General features: G+C 47.1%; 1 protein-coding gene across 1 annotated transcript in view; it reads right to left on the reverse strand.

Annotated features, from left to right (window-relative positions):
* LOC8042021 (protein ECT2) overlaps nucleotides 1-15590 on the reverse strand; it is a 96737-nt gene that overhangs the window by 65147 nt on the left and 16000 nt on the right. Inside the window, exons 8-15 of the mRNA XM_029989627.2 lie at nucleotides 15473-15572; nucleotides 15299-15420; nucleotides 14076-14138; nucleotides 11879-12101; nucleotides 10081-10223; nucleotides 6558-6653; nucleotides 5531-5617; nucleotides 4218-4328 (exon numbers count right to left, since the gene is read on the reverse strand). Coding sequence (XP_029845487.2) covers nucleotides 4218-4328; nucleotides 5531-5617; nucleotides 6558-6653; nucleotides 10081-10223; nucleotides 11879-12101; nucleotides 14076-14138; nucleotides 15299-15420; nucleotides 15473-15572 — 945 coding nt within the window. The remainder of the gene's footprint in view (nucleotides 1-4217; nucleotides 4329-5530; nucleotides 5618-6557; nucleotides 6654-10080; nucleotides 10224-11878; nucleotides 12102-14075; nucleotides 14139-15298; nucleotides 15421-15472; nucleotides 15573-15590) is intronic.

Raw genomic sequence — 15590 nt, forward strand, 5'->3', positions numbered from 1 at the left:
CCCCTGCCGCAGAGATCTCGGTTGGCCCAATTCAGTGCCAAAGGGTGCCAGCACCGACCAAATCGAGCAAACGCGAGAAAAGGAGAAGAAAGCTGCAATCCAGCAACAAGGCTAAGGTCACGTGAAAATTTAGTATTTCCTCTTAATTACAAAAGCGCAAAGGACAAGGACAGGACAAAGAATGAACAGGACAAGTGCTTACTAACAACTGATTGTTTAATGCTTGATAAGAGAAAGACGAAAATGAGAGGAGATTTAATAAATTAAAATGCCAATTTTATTCCCACATAAAATGATTAAAAATGATTTGAGAAAAATTAGGACTGATAGAAAAATAAAAATAAAGAAAAGCAGCCAGATTAAGAAAAAAGGTTGAGGTACCCTATCTCTTCCACGGACAGTGAAATTGATGGAGTGCTAATGCACGCGTCTCCTTTTCCTATTACAGTTTTTGCCTCAAAAATTTCCCTGGCTCTCTTGCTCCGAAAGCGTTCGAGTACTTGTGTTTGATTGAATAGAGGAGTGCATTTAAGGTCTCTGGCATGTATGGCCAAGTGTCCTGACGGTGACGTATGTAGGGAAAGATCATGCTCTCGTAGTCATACATTTACGCAGCACCTAGATTGACCGACGTACGCTCTCCCACATGTGCACGGAATTTCGTAAACGATGTTGACGTTGCAGCTGATATATTTATGTGCGTGCTAAACTGTGCACTGTTCTTGTCTTTCGTTCTGGAAGTTGATTTTTGGACACAGTTTTTGAAGTTTGTCAGGAGCTGATGTTACAACCTGTATGTCATATTTAGACGCTATTTGTTTCAAGTTGTGTGATATTTTGTGTTGGTAGGGTATCACTGCCGGGCGGCGTGTCTTATCTCTTCTTCTTTTATTGTGAGTGGTCAGGCTCTCTGCTACATCAAACATAAAAGAACTGGCATACCCAGATTCATGTAGTTTTTGAGCTTGTGCCTCACACAAAAAAATATCTTTTTCATTTCAGTGTCTTTTTAAGGGCGGTCCAAACCAACCAGGATTCTGTTCGTGGCCACCGAAAGACCGAAATGTTTTTCAAGTTGTGGGACATCATTGGCGACGTTATAAGGCTTCCACATCCCGCATTCGGAGTTCAATATATTTCAACTCCTGAGAACTTATTAGAGCTCTTACGGTTTTACTTGGAATCGATGGTGGTTGGGTGGCACCAGAAATGCTATCCGCAAAAATCTGGAGTTTGCATCGGTTCTTGTGTGGCGTCCGTCTTGAGCGACATTTATTTGAGTAAAGTTGACCGAGACATTCAGAAGTCTCTAGGCACCCCCAACGTCGAAAAGTGTTACGATACATTCACAATATTTTGGTGTTGCTCAAGGGCTTTGGCAAACAGTGGCCTCACTGTCCAATGTGCTGGCAATTTTCAGGGATTAGATTCACAGATAAGGTTCCTAAGGAAAGGGTCTTACAGTTTTCAGACCTGTCTATGCGCTCCGACGGTAGCCATGTGTGCTCGTCTTACAACCCTCGATCCAAAAAGGCTACCTTGGACTACACGCCCGACCACTCTAAGGTCATCAACAGGGGCATGGCAGTCTTGTGTCCGCATGCGGCCCTAAAAACGTTGTCCTTCCACACTGCCGGTGTTAGCTTCCGGGCCCATTGCAGTAGACTGATAGGCACTGGGTTCCCCTCGGCCTTGTTCGGTGACATTGCTTGTGCTCTTGCAAAGAGGATTAAAGGGATACTGAACCAAAATTTGCATTTCGCAAAATAAGGCCACAGAATCGTTGAACAAGACGCTACAAACTCCAGAACATCACTCATACATCGATATCTCAAACGGATGGCCGTACTTTTGGAAAACAAGGGCACGATCAAGTAAGGTCTATGACGTCATTGTCCTCCAGGGGGATTTGAGAATGAGGGGAAGCGGCCTCGCTTCTCTCCTCCTCGCTCCGATTCACCTGCTCGAGGGGACGAAGCAAAGAGGAAAGGAAATGAGAATCGTGACGTGACTTGTCTCGCCGGCCCCGCCTCAGTCGTGCACTTCTTTTCCAAAAATATGGCGATCCGTTAGAGATATCGCTGTATGAGTGATGATGTTTTGGGGTTTTGCAGCGTCCTGCCTACCTGTCCAGCCTTGTTTTGTAAGCTCGAAATTTTGGTTCAGTATCCCTTTAAGGGTGTGTCTCCACCTAAGAAAAGTGTGAACAGCACTGTTCCCTACCTCCACAAGGCACAGTAATCCCTCGTTATAATGAAATTGCTTTTTTAGAATTATCACTTCTATCGAAGTTCATTCTAAGTGTGTCGGCGGGCGACCACGCTATGATGCGGCCACGTTCCAACGCTACTCACGACATCCGCGGCCGACGCTGCCCGACTCTTGTCAGAATCGGGTCGAGGGAGCGATGGAGCGGACAGAGCCCAGAGAAGGTAATCAGTACGGGAGCCGCCACGCGCGCGGCTGAGGCGTACACGTGTGTTGCTTGAGAGAGTGGGAGTGCTTACAGAAAGCCGTAAGGCCCGCAAGGTTCGGGAAAGTGGCCGGCCGAAGTCCGAAATAGCCAAAGAATTCAACATTCTCGCATCGGCTGTATGACACTGTACACCATTTTGCGGAACAAGCAGGGCGTAATGGACGAGCTTGAGAAGTTTCTCATGCGGGAGTAAGAGCGCCTGACGCGCCCGCAACTCGAAGATGAAAGATAGTCAAATGCTTTGCTCACGTCGGATTTCCCTCGCAAGGATGCTCGCCGAACCGGTGCACAATTCCCAGAGTTGCAACTACCTATCTCTATAGTAGTGTGTGAAAACATGTTGGCAAAGCCACTGAGGATAACTTTGATTTGTTCACGCTTGTCAATGCAGACATTTCCGTTGTTGCTCTGGCCACGGATATTGCGATCGCCGACCTTGCCAACGGCCAGAGTAAACACGAATCCACATTGGAGAAGCACATTGGGCAACACCGACGACTGCGGAGACGCGAAACATCCTACAGCTGCTTTGAGACAAAGTGGAGCGCAGTGGCGGTGATTGTGATCTTGCGATGCCTGGAGCAGTTCGAGAACTGATGCCCGGATAAAATTATCGGCAAACTCCACTCAATTATTTTTTTTACCAAGTAAAGCTGCCGCAAGTTGTTCATGACCAAAGTTTGCTCGATTAAATATACGGTCAGAGTGCTCCGCAGCGTTCCCATACACTTAAGGGGGGACATAAGCCTAAGTTTCAAAATTTTTTGAAAAAATTCATTTTTCAATTTTGAGGTTTTTGGTTCTAGAAACTAATTATACACCCTTACACCAATTTTCATAACCATGCGCCAAATAGTTACATTGATATTAAATATTTTCAACACATTGTGATGCAGTAACAAAGTTAAAAAGTTCAATGTTTGAATGCAGTTTTCTCAGTTCCGCTTTTTGCTGCAAATTTCATGCGAAGGAATCTTTTGTTCGAAGGTAAAATTATTTTGATACCACAATCAAGATGTTTCTGAACTGAAATTTACTGGGGAATTGGGCTATCTACTTTATTTTGTTTTAAATTAAAGTCCTCATTGAGAAAAAGCTATGTTTTCAAAAATTGACATAGGACAGATATGCATCTCATATTTTGAGGTAATAACTGTTCCTGAAAGATTTACATTTAAGTTATTAAAACTAGATAGACCGAGGTCCTATATTCCCCACTTTATATTCAAGCAGTCAAAACAGTGCTTAATAGCTTCATTTGCATATCACAGATTTCTTAACGAAGAGTGACACATCTTCTTATGCAGTTATGTAAAGTTGTCCTAGAGAGCTGAAAGTTTGCAGAGTACACCTACATTTGAAGTTAAATCTCCCCTGCAAATTTCATTCCAATCACATGAGTAGTTCAAAAGTTCAACCTCTAGCCAGTGTCCCCCCTTAAAGCAGCTGTCGCCATGTTTTTTGGCTTTATCACTTGTATCGAAATAACGAGGGATTACTGCATCTAAGTTTTCAGAAACCTGCATTGACTGGAGGAGGGTGCTCCTAGCAAACCCTACAGAGGGACAAAGGGAGCAATGGATCGCCACTCAAAATCCCCACGGCCTCCGGGGATCTTTTTCCACCGCGGCAAGAAACAACCTCCTTGACCACACTGGCAGTCTCCCGCAACAGGAAGAAAACCCGGAATCCTGGTTGGTGCCCTATAGCGCCCAGGAGGTCGACCGCCGAGCCAGCTCACCTTGAGAAAGGCGTGGAACCTGGGCCGCTCTGCATCGCACTGCATCAGGGTCTCTTTGGTCTTCTCAAAGAAGTTGACGAACGGGGGGTAGGCCTTCTCGAAGTCCTCCCTCTGCGAGAGAGCCCACGGTTAGTGCACGCTCAGCCCAAGCGCCATCCAAGATAGGACGCTCATCCCGACTCCACCTTCCTATCAACCGGGAGTTCGCCTGGACGACCTCAAACCGTGCTAAAGGGCCGTCAAAATGTTTCCCAACCAGGTATGTTTTGAGCAATCCCTTACACGCTTACACTCGTGCAAGTGATGCTGCTCCTTAGCAGCGTTGGGGCCAGAGTGAAGTCAAAGTTCGCTCTTGTTTCGATCGACAGCTGCGCAGGAACAATTGTGATTTCATATATACACCCATATTTTTTTTCTTTCTGGGTGAAGATTTTTAAAGTTGAAGATCAACCTACCGCCGAGACCAAAAAAGTAAATCTGGCATAGTACTGAGCATAATTAGTGAGCCCATTGCGCTAACTCAGGTGCTCTCCCATGTCAGCCACTGCTCCTAGCACTCCGGTGGAAAGCGGTGAAGCTCGACACGCTGGTGAGAGAAGACACAGAGACATGCGGCAAACACGATAATCAGGTGACCTGATCAGGAGCACAAGACCTTAGAGTTCTGTCTTACCACAGAAGCCGCCATCATACAATTGGACAACCTTTTCTCTCAATTTCTAGCTCCTCACATCGCCGACATCCTCTGCAAATTTAGACGATGTCGGCCATCAATCCACCAGTGCACCAACCAACCAGCCTGGTTGTGAGCAAGTACGAGCCAATGGGAGCAACCAGCGTCCAAGCGTGACATCGTGGCCTTTGTCCATCTTCCTTTCACCAACTAAATGAAGAAAGTGCCCCGTCACTTGCGCTTTTAGTATGCATTTGAGCCTTCGACTGTACTCTCACCCGAGATAAAACAAACAGTTCGTAGAGATGTTGGGACATACATATCTGTATACTTTTCCTTTCCTCCTTCTCTAAATATTAAAGTCGACGAATAATTATTTTTTTTTTCTTGCTTCGTCCATTTTAGAAAAAATAGCACTTTGGCAGAAGATGTAACAGACTCGCGGCGCAATATGGTGCAGCACTACCATCACTAGTACTCACGCTATTCCAAAATGTAAGAAATCACAAATCAAGCTCTTTGGTTAAAAAAAATTTGCATCATTCCGAAATTTGGATCAGTGCGTGCGTGATCGTGTCCTCAAGATTCTACTATATCGGTTTTAAAGTGAAGAGAAAAAAGAAAACTGCCAGTTTCGTACGTGATGAAGTATGGCCTCCCCGATGCTGTGGTTGTCCGTCCATGAACGCAGCATGCTTTGCAGCACTAGCTGCAGGCTGCGATGCACCTGAAACATTCGTACAGGTGAGAAAATCATTTCAATTTTGAAGAACTGAAATGCACTCGAATCTTACTTGAAACTTTCTGTGCTCGTTCACGTTCAATTCTTAAAAAATAGTCGAGTACTTTGGAGACAAGTTCAGCATGTTTGAGGTGCGCAAATGCCAAATTGTTTACTGCGAAATATACATCAATATTAAGTCGTGGGTCCATCGAAGGCACACACTCAATACTAGAAATGGACAAAAAATATGATACCCATTTTTTGTGGCTTCTAAAAAACTGCAAATACAATACATAAAAAAAAAAGTTGCAATTTTTTTTTCTAGATTTTTGGCAACACTATTTTTTTTATATATTTCTTTTTCCTCCCCAGTTCAGTTTTGGTTTTGGTTTTGAACAGTTGCATTTTTTTACTTTATTATAACTATATGTGACACTGTAGCAAAATACTGATTGGATAGTCTTCGGACACCATAATAAATCACCTAACAAAAAATTTAAAAAATATTTTTTGGGGGGGTGTTAGTGTTTTTGAAGTACCCGGTCAATGCCTCGAATGAGAGCTTTTGGTATTTCAGAGCACTTAATCGGACGGCCAAAACTTGGCAGATGGCAACGAGGAGGTGCTGGAGGCGGAGCATGTAGCAGGTCCCGTCACCCGCTAGGGATACTCGAGCAAATATCGTGCCTTCCAGATTTGCCACTATACATACAAACGTATTTCTTTTCAGATATCACAGCCTCCCAGTCTGCAGCCATCGATGACAGATACAAATGCACGCAACGGTAACGAATAAAGATTATCGGGCAGCAAAGAACAAAAAATATGTATATAAGCGAACCTGTAAGCGCATGCAAGGGTGATATATCTAGGTGAAAGTAGCTTCTCGAGGAGGAGTGTTTGGGAAATTTTAAAGGAGGAGGCGAGTGCCAAAGGTGCCCACCTGGTAGATGGGCGGCAGATTTCCAAAGATGATCCTGATCTCGGTGGGGTCCAGGAGCGGCTCCCCGTCGGGGTTCTCCAGGGGAGCTTTGAAAAGCTGATCCCCCCCAATGGGAGAGATGGTTAGAGTCAGGGTTTGTAACCACTGCTGTTCCAGGGACCCCTTCTGGTACGGCGGAAGTGATCTCCACCCGTAGAGTACAGTCTTGTCTCCTTAATACGGACCCCATCAATGTGGACACATAGTGGAACAAATCTCCGGCAACCCATTTTTCGCGATGCAATTTTGCCCCATTAATATAGAAGGCAGTGACCTTTTCAACGTACACCGTCGAAATATTTTTTAAATTATTTCGACGTGACACGTCAAAATAGTGGCTTCATTATTTCAACGTCCCTTGTCAGTGCAACCGCAACAGTGGGTGCACTGACAAGGAAAAATAGCGGCTTCATTATTTCGACGTCTTTTGTCAGTGCAACCGCAGCAGTGGGTGCACTGACAAGGGACAAGGGAAAATAGTGGCTTCATTACTCCGACGTCCCTTGTCAGTGCAACCGCAACAGTGGGTGCACTGACAAGGGAAAATAGCGGCTTCATTATTTCGACGTCTTTTGTCAGTGCAACCGCAACAGTGGGTGCACTGACAAGGAAAAATAGCGGCTTCATTATTTCAACGTCCCTTGTCAGTGCAACCGCAACAGTGGGTGCACTGACAAGGAAAAATAGCGGCTTCATTATTTCGACGTCTTTTGTCAGTGCAACTGCAACGGTGGGTGCACTGACAAGGGAAAATAGCGGCTTCATTATTTCAACGTCCCTTGTCAGTGCAACCGCAACAGTGGGTGCACTGACAAGGGACAAGGGAAAATAGTGGCTCCATTAATTTGACGTCCCTTGTCAGTGCAACCGCAGCAGTTGGTGCACTGACAAGGGACAATAGAGGCTTTATTTCGATCCTACCGTAAAATACCGAGCATCCGCCCATACCCAAATTTGTAAAATCTTAGAAAATATGCACAGTACAATGATATGAAGAACTGATGACCGGACAGCGCCCATCCCCCATTTTTTCATGATTATCTCAAAATTTTGAGTGGGCACTTGCCCGGTATTTTGCGGTATGTGGCACTAGAAATGTATTATTCGATTCGTGTGCGCTTGACTTGCCAATCCTTTCGGAGGTGAAACGCCTGTAGAGTTCTCACATATCAATTCGGTCCGAGTCTTGCTTAAAATTTTGAATCCGCAAGAGAGGCCAGCTGGATATCCCTCCATCTTGCCATCACGTAATAAATGTAAGTGCATACACTACGTAACGCCGAGAATTTGGCATGCTGTTTGTGCATCCACTATCGCGCGAATGCATCTTTGCACAACTGAAAGTCTCGCTTTGCATCTGGATCCCACCTTGTTTTTACCCAGTTTCGAGAGTTTTTTGTTTCGTTTAGATTCGCTTTTTGGTTTCTGTGTAACAAGTGGGTTAACTACAAAACGGTCGGGATGTTAAATAAAATGCTGCGAATTCCACATTGCCTTCTTGATGTTTCTTGATCAGTGCAAACGAACAACAAAGATTCTGATGCGCCGAGCAAAAATTTCTTGCATTACGGTCTGTGCCTCGGTTGTGCGAGATACGCGCATTTTCCGACAGCAAATGTCGTCCAATCAGCGACAAAGTTTACGACGCTTTACGAGTTTACGAAATAAATTGTGAAAAACAATGGTGCCACAGGAGCTTCCTCGCTAAAAGTTAAAACAACTTCCCCTAGGCCCCACACGTGATGCATACATTTCGCTTCGATTCTCGGACATTCCAACGTTCAAACAAAGCCAGGAAAATGCAAAAGTTTCATTCTAAAAGTTCTATCGGTCTTCGAACACGTCGGGGAATCCGAGCACCACTACGGCGATACGACTGATGCTATCTCATGGGTGCCCACAGCCATCTTGTGCAAAAAGCACACATCCCTCAGATCTTTATGTTAAACCTCCGTCAGAGAGCAGGAAGAAGCCCAAAATCGTCAGAAAGCAGCGGCACATCACAGCTACCGCGCACCGAACGAACTGGCATCCTCCAGCTCTGGGTGCTGCCATCTTACCGGTGACGTCACGTGACGAGAAGTCACTTTTGCGTACAACAAGGCGGCAATTGGAAGGTGCCACTTTTGAACTTCCAGTTTACCACTCTAAGCTCCCCCTACCTCGTCGAGTGTACGTCACCCACCTTTCAAACATGGCCACCTTCCCAGATGGGCAGGTCCGAGGGTCTCACGATTAAATCCAATCTACCCACTGCACTTGAGCAATGTTTGCAAAACAATTTTAGCAAAAATATAGTAAAATCCAATGGGTTGCGCAAACATTCGCTTCAGATGAACCGCAATATTCATATTTTTCTAAGTTTCAAATCAGACAGTTTAGCCCCAATAAACGTGCTTGTTACCGAGCATCGGTGCGCCACAGAGAAGCACCACTCGCAGAGCTCGACCTTGCGGGTGTCGCTTCTCTGTCGTGCTCTGGTGCTCAGTAAGAAGCTCGCTCATGGGGGCTAATCTGCTACGATCGACACTGAAAAATATGTATATTGCAGCAGCATGCTTAGGAGAAAAATAAGCTTTCAAAGCAGGATTGTGAATGCCTGGTGCATTCATCATTCGTGATTGTCTTTTAAATGCGTGAGCCTTTATTGCCCCGGTACATGCAGCCAATTTTAGTTTAAACTGGACTGGTTTTGCGAGGCTGCGGTGTTCCGGCCACTTTGCCTGTTACGTAAGAAGGAAAGAGCCTTCCGGCACGCTTCCAATGACGCACCGCTATTGACGTACGATGGCATTGGGGCGTAGTCCCACGCTTTTATTTCCCCAGTAAGCACAACGTACGCTATGACGAAAAACCAAGGTGCAGCGACGACGACGTTTGCACGAGACCGCCGACACCCGAGAGTAAAAACTGGCTCTTCGGAGACAATAGCGTACGGACCGTAGGCAACAATTGAGGGGAGCTGCGGTGGCTGCATTCAGAACCGCCGACGCCCAAGAGAACAAACCGGCTCTCCAAAGACAACAGTATGCAGAATTGCGAGGTTGAAATTCCCATCGTTCGCCGAGTCGGAACCTCCGTGCTAAATGCTAACACGTTTTGTTCCTTTCAGCTGAAATTTTACGAGTCCCCTCAATTAGATATGGCCGCGCATCTCTATAACTTTAATTTTACAACAAATCTGTCGTTTACTTGTCATCTCCATGAAGGCACTGCACTTTGAGGCCACAGTTCATAAATGTAATTAGATGAAAATTTACTTGGTTTATGAATGAAGTAGGAACATCTTCGAAGAGTTCGGCGGGGTTTTCAATTAAGCGTGGCAGAACAGTAGCGAAAAGCTCGAAGAAACTATTCGACGCGTTCGGCCAATACCATCACCCACCTCGAACTCGAAATCCACTTTTCGCTCATGCCTAGTCATTCTCAATGGCGACCTCCGAGATCAATGAGTGCATCGGAGGCGGCAAAAGGTGCTGCCCACCGTGAGGATGGTGTGCAAGATGGCCACGTAGTTGGTCTCCGTCTGCAGCAGCTCCCAGCAGACCTGCTGGCGCTTGGACATGCCGCCCAGGTCCACACCGGGGGGGACTCCGTTCTCCTGACCCTCCCGCAGGGCGTCTGCCGCTGGAAGCATCAAGGCACCATCAGACACTTTGCGCACCAATAGAACCTTTTACGAAAGTCCGTCGAGCAATGCCGGCTATAGTGGACATTGTTTTCTGCACGGACCCGAGTCGGTGCCGACCGGTGCGATTTGTAAGTGTGGCCAACGCTTGTGTCACCCAAATAAAGTCTTCTCCTCGCCTTGGTTACAAGCGGTGCCACCAGATGGCTCTACCATCAGGGATAGCCTGTCGCAAGCTCGGTTTCTTTTCTATAAGAGCCATGCTTTTTTTTTAAGTCATCTAGGTCACGTAAAACTTGACACTTGAAGCGTGTCCGTTGCTAGCTTCACTGATCCTAGTTTCGTGCCTCAACGGCGGCAAGAACAGCTTTATGACTGCGTTCGAGCGGAGAAATCTCTGGTGCATCGTTCGAGCCAGCGTCCGTTGAACTCACGCGTGTGCTCAAGTATCGCAACAACAAAACACCTTTTGCATTTCATTCTTTTTTTTTTTTTTTTTTTTTTTTTTCAGCTGTGCCATCAAAGATGTTGTCAGCGGTGGTTACCCGGATGCGTGCCAATAGGACTTTATCTGGTCAACTGCATCGTAGCGTTTGCTGTACCGTGTGTCTTCACATAAAGGGTATCTTACGGCGTGACACCGACGCAGCGCCCGCGTCAATTAAATTTGGAATTAAGCTTGCTCCAAGTGCCGACGCAGAATGTGCATCCACAGCACGCTCAAAGTGCGTGCCCAAGATGCGACAGCCTCGGAGTAGTTAGTGGAGGGCGCGCACTTTTCAAAAGTGTCTATTACGGCAATACACAAGGAAGCGCCCATCTGCTTTTCCCAGCGAAATGCTCCGGGGAGGCAGTCAGCAGGAGCGTTTTACCGCGAAAAACACTTTCTTCTTTCCTGCAAAATTGGCGATTCAATGTTATTGCGAGTCTCGACAATCCAAACGTTTGCAATGCAGCAAGTTTGTACTCATTTCCTCAAAGGCGAACATTTACGATGCGTGGGAAACGAGATGCAACGAACAAGTGAGGATCCTTGCTCTTGAGCCATTTTGCAATCAACAGCGAGCCGTTTTGGAATCGTGAGACCCAGTATCGCTTCAAAACAAATAGAACCTCCTTTCTTTATTACGACGCAAATTCGCCGTAAATATGAGATTGGATAGAAAGAGAGTGCCACATCCCTAAAGGCGATAGCAAGACAAGAGATTTCCAGATCAACAACGAGTATATATTTAAAAAAAACCAAGAAAGCTTAGCCCATCGGCATTTTCAGACATGCCAGAGATATCTGATAGAGCCACATCTTTACGGTTTTCGAAGGATCCATTTGTCTTGCCCGGAGCCTTTCAACCCCCAAAGAAACTTTTCTTAGGCTCGCCAAAAGCATTTTTTGAAAGTGCTAAAATAGAACTTGAATGTCAGAAAATAAACTTCCCTCTAAATGAATAAACTTTCCACTCAATGAAAAAGTAGCCAATTTCGGAATTGCTCGGAGTACCGCAACGTAAATAGTGCGGTAAAATTAGACATGTCTGAACATTTCTGATAAACTTGGAGGCGCACAAAATGTGCAGCAAACGAGCCAGGAGCACACAGCATGTGCGCGATATTGTAGTGGGTGTCGGGCAGTTTCAAGGGGAGGCTGGGTACGCACCCTGGGCACCTTTCTCCGGTGACAGGGTGACGTCGAGGACGGAGATGGAGCGGTTGTTGGCGGCCGAGACGCGCCTCCGGTGGCGGGGGCTCTCCGGGGAGAAGGGGTTCACGTGGGCCACCTCCTGGGCCAGCTGCTGGGCCATGCTCTCCCGCAGGCGCCGCCGCTTGCTCTCGCTCCCCGACGGCGGAGAGCACAGGGACGCCGGGCCGGGCTGCAGGGGCTGCCACGGCACGCGTCGGTATACGTTGCGTCGCGTCTACGACGTCGTCTTCCGCGATCCTAATAATGCCAGAAACGCCCGAGGCTTCTCAAACTGGTTCCCTGAGCTCCCCCTGCCACTTCCGGAGCACATCAATGCACCGGCCGTGGCCAAAGACTAAAGGCCTCGTGTTTCAGTGCCTACGACCAAAGCACACACTGGCGTATCCTCCAGCTCTGGAGCCGAGCGTGTCATCCAGCTTGAAAAACCTGGGTTATAAGCGAGCTCAGAAATACTGCCAAAGCTTCACTCTGGTTCAATGCAGTTCCAGGGGATACTGTGTCAGTGTGCCACTCTGGTAGTGACACTGGGTGAAGAACTGGGGTCATCTCAGGGGTCAGCTGGACATTCCCAGTTGGGAGTTCACCATTCGCAGTTGGGCCAAGAACGCAGTTATGGGACCAACTGGTTGGATGGATTCCCAGTCAGGGTACCCCCCAGTGGTCATTCCCTACCCTTTTCATTTCGGCTAATCAAAATAAATAAAAAGTTAACATTCCCGCTTTTATGTATTTTAATTGATATATTTACATTCATTCGCCGCAAAAATTAATGCATATAAATCAAAATGCGTTACAAAATATTGACTTACATATTCGTTCCAAGAACTAAATCGTTATTCGAGGCTAATGAGGTGTCAAAATTTTAACGACGCGCTTGGGTGTATCATTGCGCAATCGATGTATCGTGGACTAGTTTCTAGCTCTGACGAGGGAGGGCGCTGCATTAGCGGTGCTATGGCGTGGCAGAAGGAAAATGCGACCCCCACCGTGGCATCTGGATCAATGTGTTTTTAATGTTTTCGAAACATCGAAACCTTATCTACATTTCCTTCGACTCAACCGCAAATACGTCCTGGTGGCAGCACTAAACCCCAAAGATAGGAAGACTGAGCGATCGGCGGGTGCCCACAGAGACTACATGCACTGCGCGAGCCACAGCAGGGCAACGACAACATGGCGGGAAGTATTTCTACCTCGGTGACCTGGGTCCCGAGTGATTGAAAATGTTGGATTGCAAGGTGGGAGCACTGCCGCATCGTGCTAGGACTTGCGTGCAGAAAGGTGAACACTTGTTTTGTACATGATGGGGAGGAGAGCCTAGGCCCATCTTGCAAACTACAGCACAGTGAAGGTGGCCTTGGCAAACACTTCATCCCTCTTATCCGAAAGGGCCATTATAACGTTGAAGTGGTGAACCACAGAACGCTTGATTCTACACCTTTTTTGTAATAAAGACGGAAAAATCTGTCTTTTTGTGTTCCATATTCTTTTGGCTGCAGCTGGAATCCAACTAGCCCTTGACGAGGCAGTGGCTATTTTGATTAGCCGAAATGAAAAGGGTAGAGAATGACCACTGGTACCCTGACTGGGAATCCATCCAACCAGTTGGTCCCATAACTGTGTTCTTGGCCCAACTGCGAATGGTGAACTCCCAACTGGGAATGTCCAGCTGACCCCTGAGCTGACCCCAGTTCTTCACTCAGTGTCACTACCAGAGTGGTTGTGCACTTCGGCCACAAGGGCTGCTGACGCAGAAGTGACAAGGTCACAGGATAAATTTTGATTCTTGTTTCGCCGAAAGCCATTTACTTCGTCCCATGACAGTCATTCGAAAGGTGCTCGTGTCGGCGCCGAAATCAGCATTGATCTGGCAACAGACCGTTGGCCAGCCAAGCACCAAGTGACTAAAATATTGAACGGCCACTGAAATGCCGCTTGTGCGCACCAAAGAATTGTCCGATCACCTTTTTTTTTGTTGCACAGTACGAGAGGCCCTCGAAGCAATAAGCTCACTTGGCTTCTTTCCTATAATATGCAACTGTACCACCGGCTCTCCACCAAATCTATTTACAATGCAAACTAAAAAAGACTCGCAACAGATTTGCAAAATTTCATAATGGGCAAACTCAGAAAACAGAGAAGATGGACTCACATTCTCGTAGAGATACGACTTTGCAGTGAAGCAGCGTGCCATTTGAATGCTGGCCCAGAACCACTGCAAAAAGAGAAAAGAACTTCTTTTAGGAAACATGCTGTGGCGACTCAAGTTCATCAGCATGCATGCAGCTCGTAGCAGACCCCGTCGCCAAACTTCGGATGGCTCTCACGACTTTGTGCCAAAGGTGCCGCCAGGCGAGGTGCTCAAAACACGAGCAGAAGGCCAAGGAAACAAATTGGAACCAGCATAATGGCGAAGCTGCGGTCCCGGTAGATGGGCCTGCCGGCCATGATAAACAAAGTGAGCTGTGCAATTTGGAACGTTGGAATTTGGAAAATTGCAAAGAACAAACTTACCGGAGTAAAAAGTAAATAAAACAATAACTGATTTTTCTTACCTACAGCGTCTGTCTGCTATCCCCGCACCCTCTGACTGGCCCAACGACTGACAGATGGCGGCAGCGGCCCTGGCACAAGCTTACCGCCCAGTCGCACCAAAAAGCGGACAATATATTTTTTTTTATCAAAAACTGAGTTCTTAATAAAACATTAACTGTACACAAAACAAATAAAACCGACGATTCGTCAAGTAATTTAACCTACATATCGTCTGCTTTTAGCAAGACCGGGCAGTAAGCTGACGCAGGAGCCGCTGCCGCCACCTGTCGGTCGTTGCACCAGTCAGAGGGTGCGTATATAGCAGCCGGGCACCGCAGGTAAAAAAAATCTGTTATTGTTTTTTTTTTACTTTTTGCTTAGGTAAGTTTGTGTTTTGCAATTTTGATGCGACGCTTCCATCACCTTCAGGCACCTTTGTAGCAAACCGTAGCGCAATACGTTACCAAGTCAATCTATGCAATCACTTTAAAGGCTTCCCCCAGATTCATAAGCACACGGTAAAACGATTACAAGACCAACTAACGTCTGGTAATTACGGGATTGCGCAACATGCACTATTATTGTGGCCACACGAGAACAAGGCAAGTATAACGAGGATAATCGTAGCCGCCTATCCGGCACAAGGACAGGGGTTCGGATTACGGAGCAAGAGGTCCGTGCTTAGATACCCCTTGAGGGAATCGAAGCACAGACAGTGTTGCAGCTGCTTGTGCAGCAAATGTAGTCTGGTGCTAGGGGCCTAGTCGGGCAACCTGTGCTGTTCATTTTAGACTAAACCGTGGGACAAAGCATATTTTGTGAAGACGGGGGAAGCAGCACCTCCGATCTGACGACGGCCGTGGTGGCGGCGAGGGTGGGCGGCAGCACGGGCGGCACCGGGTTGCAGTCGTCCACCACCAGAAAGTGGAGCGACGGGTGGCTAGGGGGCAGCACCAGGGCCCCTGCGAGGAAAAGGTTGGTCGGGACCCATTCCGGACGCGGTCAGACACGCACCGTTGGCCACGGCCACCTCCTCCATGTGCGTCCGCTCGTCCTCCGAGAAGCCAAGGAAGGACACCTTGCAGTTCCTCAAGGCCTCGATCCGCAGCTGCATCTGGGGATTTCCATAGCA

The sequence above is a fragment of the Ixodes scapularis genome, unplaced genomic scaffold, assembly GCF_016920785.2.
Source record: "Ixodes scapularis isolate PalLabHiFi unplaced genomic scaffold, ASM1692078v2 PGA_scaffold41__6_contigs__length_2269736, whole genome shotgun sequence".
In the NCBI taxonomy this organism is placed as follows: domain Eukaryota; kingdom Metazoa; phylum Arthropoda; class Arachnida; order Ixodida; family Ixodidae; genus Ixodes; species Ixodes scapularis.